Source organism: Helobdella robusta, assembly GCF_000326865.2.
Source record: "Helobdella robusta unplaced genomic scaffold HELROscaffold_23, whole genome shotgun sequence".
Classification (NCBI taxonomy): domain Eukaryota; kingdom Metazoa; phylum Annelida; class Clitellata; order Rhynchobdellida; family Glossiphoniidae; genus Helobdella; species Helobdella robusta.
Genome location: NW_008704216.1, coordinates 729,910 through 733,194, shown reverse-complemented (window position 1 = coordinate 733,194; position 3,285 = coordinate 729,910). Strand labels below are relative to the sequence as shown.

At 34.0% G+C, this 3,285-nt stretch overlaps 1 protein-coding gene across 1 annotated transcript; it reads left to right on the top strand.

The window, feature by feature from the left end:
* Positions 1–224: 224 nt before the first annotated feature.
* Positions 225–473, top strand: HELRODRAFT_78894 (hypothetical protein; the record flags this gene model as incomplete). Its single annotated transcript, XM_009018911.1, has 1 exon — positions 225–473. A coding segment is annotated over one exon (249 nt), but the record flags the coding sequence as incomplete, so codon positions are not given.
* Positions 474–3,285: the final 2,812 nt, after the last annotated feature.

Here is a 3,285-nt window from a genome sequence, read left to right as displayed (position 1 = left end):
TCGCATTAACGTCACGTATTTCAGCCCTCAAACTTGAGACATTTTAACTTTAACCTCTTAATTTTGCGCGTATTTCAGCATTCAAACTTTAGACATTTTAGCTTTAACCTTCTAATTTTGATCTTCAAACCTTCAAATTTTGACCTTTAGGTCTTCTAACTTTGACCTCTTCACCTTCAAACTTTAACATTATAAATTTCTTCTTATTTTTTCTCACCACAGCCCTATCCGAACCAACAATAGACTACGGTTTCCAGAGGTTGATGAAGTTAGTTCCGAGACACCCTGGTGACCCAGAAAGATTACCAAAAGTATGTCATTGTGTGTATGTGCTAGCCTGTGTGTGTGTTGTGTGTGTGTTGTGTGTGTGTGTGTATGTGTGTGTGTTGTGTGTGTGTGTGTGTGTACGTACGTATGTATCTGAAAAGAAATGTTTATTAATGAACATACGCATACATTATTGCATAGTTTGATGACATTTCGTTAGTCTGTCGGTTTTACTTTCACTGTACGAATGTTATCGAAATTTGTATGTCAACATACAGCATCATCAACAACAACATCAACAACAACATCAATTACAACGTCAACAACAACATCAACATCAATTACAACATCAACAACAACATCAACAACAACATCAACAACAACAACAACGTCAACATCAACAACAACAACAGCAACGATAATACGTATAGAGCGGGCGACAAAAACATTATAACAACACCCTTGAGATCCGCTAAGATGTACGCTTTTCTAACACGCTTTTGTAGAGGCAACTACGTGCACAACACATACACATACATACAAATATACAGACATGCACACATACATACATACATTCAAACATACATACATGCCTGGCCTACATACATACATACATACATGCCTGGCCTACATACATACATACATACATACATACATACATACATACATACATACATACATACATACATACACACACACACACACACACACACACACACACACACACACACACACACACACATACACATACATACATATATACATACATACATACATACATACATACATACACACACACACACACACACATACATACATACATACATACATACATACATGCACACATACATATATACATACATACATACATACATACATGCCTGGCCTTCATACATACATAAACGTTAACAATAAGTGACTTTTTTGTACTACACAGATGCTAACGCATACAATCATGTTTTCATCTTTTAATATGTATGTATGTATGTATGCATGTTTGTATGTATGTATCTATGCATGTAGGTATGTACGTATGTATTATACATATTCGTTTTGTCGCTTTGTTTTTTTAACTTTTATCTTTTTCTCACTTTTGCTTTCTCTCTCTTCCTCTCTCTCTTTCTTTCTCTCTCTTCTCATTCTCTCTCTCTTTCTCTCTCTCTTCCTCTCTCTCATTCACTCTCTCTCTCTTTTTCTTATTTCTTCATTTCATCAATATCTCAAAAAATTGAAACCAGGAAATCGTGCTAAAAAGAGCGGCTGACTTGGCGGAAGCACTGTACAGCATGCCCCGTAGCAGTAGCCACAACCACCACAGCAGCCAGCCACACAATCACCAACAGCAGCCACTTCAAATCGCGTCAGCCAGATCGCCAACGTCGTCGTCGTTAACGAATGGTTTGTATGTGTGTGTGTGTGTGTGTGTGTGTTTGTGTGTGTGTGTATGCTTGTTTGTGTGTGTGTATGCTTGTTTGTGTGTATGTGTGTGTATGCTTGTTTGTGTGTGTGTGCATGCTTGTTTGTGTGTTTGTTTGTATGTGCGTATGTGTGGGTACATGCGTGTCATTTTATTCAACATCAGTTAATCCGATCTCTGATATTTTCTAATACTTTTCAACCATTCGTTCATTCATAATTCATCTATGTATTTATTTAATAATTCATTTGTTCATTCACTGATTTATTGTTCGTTTGTTCATTTAATTAATTGACTAATTAATTAATTAATTATTAGTTTATCATTTTTATTAATCCGTCCCTTCAATGTTTTTTGCGAAGGAGTCCTAAACTCAAGTATGCAGTTCAACTCGTCAACATCATCAACTCCTGGGTCATCTTACTCGGTCAGCCAACTACACCACTCCATGCTGGTTGACGTGGGGGACCTCAGAGGGGGAGGCAATGGGGGGGCCCTCGTGGCAGGGGGGGCCCAGTGGGTGGACGAGCCCTGGACCAGTAACGCGCATCACCATCGCTATCCGGCCTTTAGTTTTTAGGATTTCAATTTTTTTGTAATCATTTTTTTGTTGGCGTTCATCTTTTTTTATTATTATTATTGTTGTTATTGTTATAATTTTAATTATTGTTATGGTTATGATTTTGTCATTATTTTCCATTTTGTTTTTGTTTTTCAATCGCTCCCATCTCATAAAAGTTTCTAGTCAACAAGGAGTTTTTTCTTCTAATTTTATAATTTTTTTCAATGAACTAATTAGCAATTTGATTAAAAAATTAAAAATATAATTAATTAATTAACAAATTAATTAATTAATTAATTAATTAGCAATTTAAAAATTTATTAATTTTTTTCCAGTTTTATTTCGTTTTTTTTTAATCTACGAACCGCAATACAACACAAACGCACCAATAAACATTGAATGAATGAATGAATGAATGAATGAATGAATGAATGAATGAATGAAAGAATGAACGAACGAATGAATGAAGGAATGAAATGAATGAAGGAATGAAAAAATTAACTAAATGAGTAAATGAACAGAATTTTTGACTTTATTATATTTCATAAAATAAATTTTTTATCAGCCAGCCAACAATTCAATGACTCAATATTTGTTAAAAATATTCATTTATTTTTTTGAAATAATTTTGAAAAACACAAAAACGAAATGTCATTTCAAAAGGACATCTAGAGATTGATATAAAAAAAATCTAACACACACACACACACTCATCACACACACACGCACACACACGTACACACACACGCACAGCTATACATAAATTGTAAATTATCTGATTCACAACAAACTAATCTCTTTTTAATCACGAGCAAATATTGTATTCTCATATTTAGATATTTTCTACATTATTTATATGTAATTCTTATCTAGAGGAACCCATACAACATGGAAAAAGACAATCGTCTCTACATTGAATTGAAGGAAGAATTGAATCATAAAAATCTGACCTAGCGGTTTCTATGTCTATATCCAAATTGGTATTGTAATATACGGAAAAGTCTAAATCAACAAAATTTTGACCCATTCTGGGTGTTCA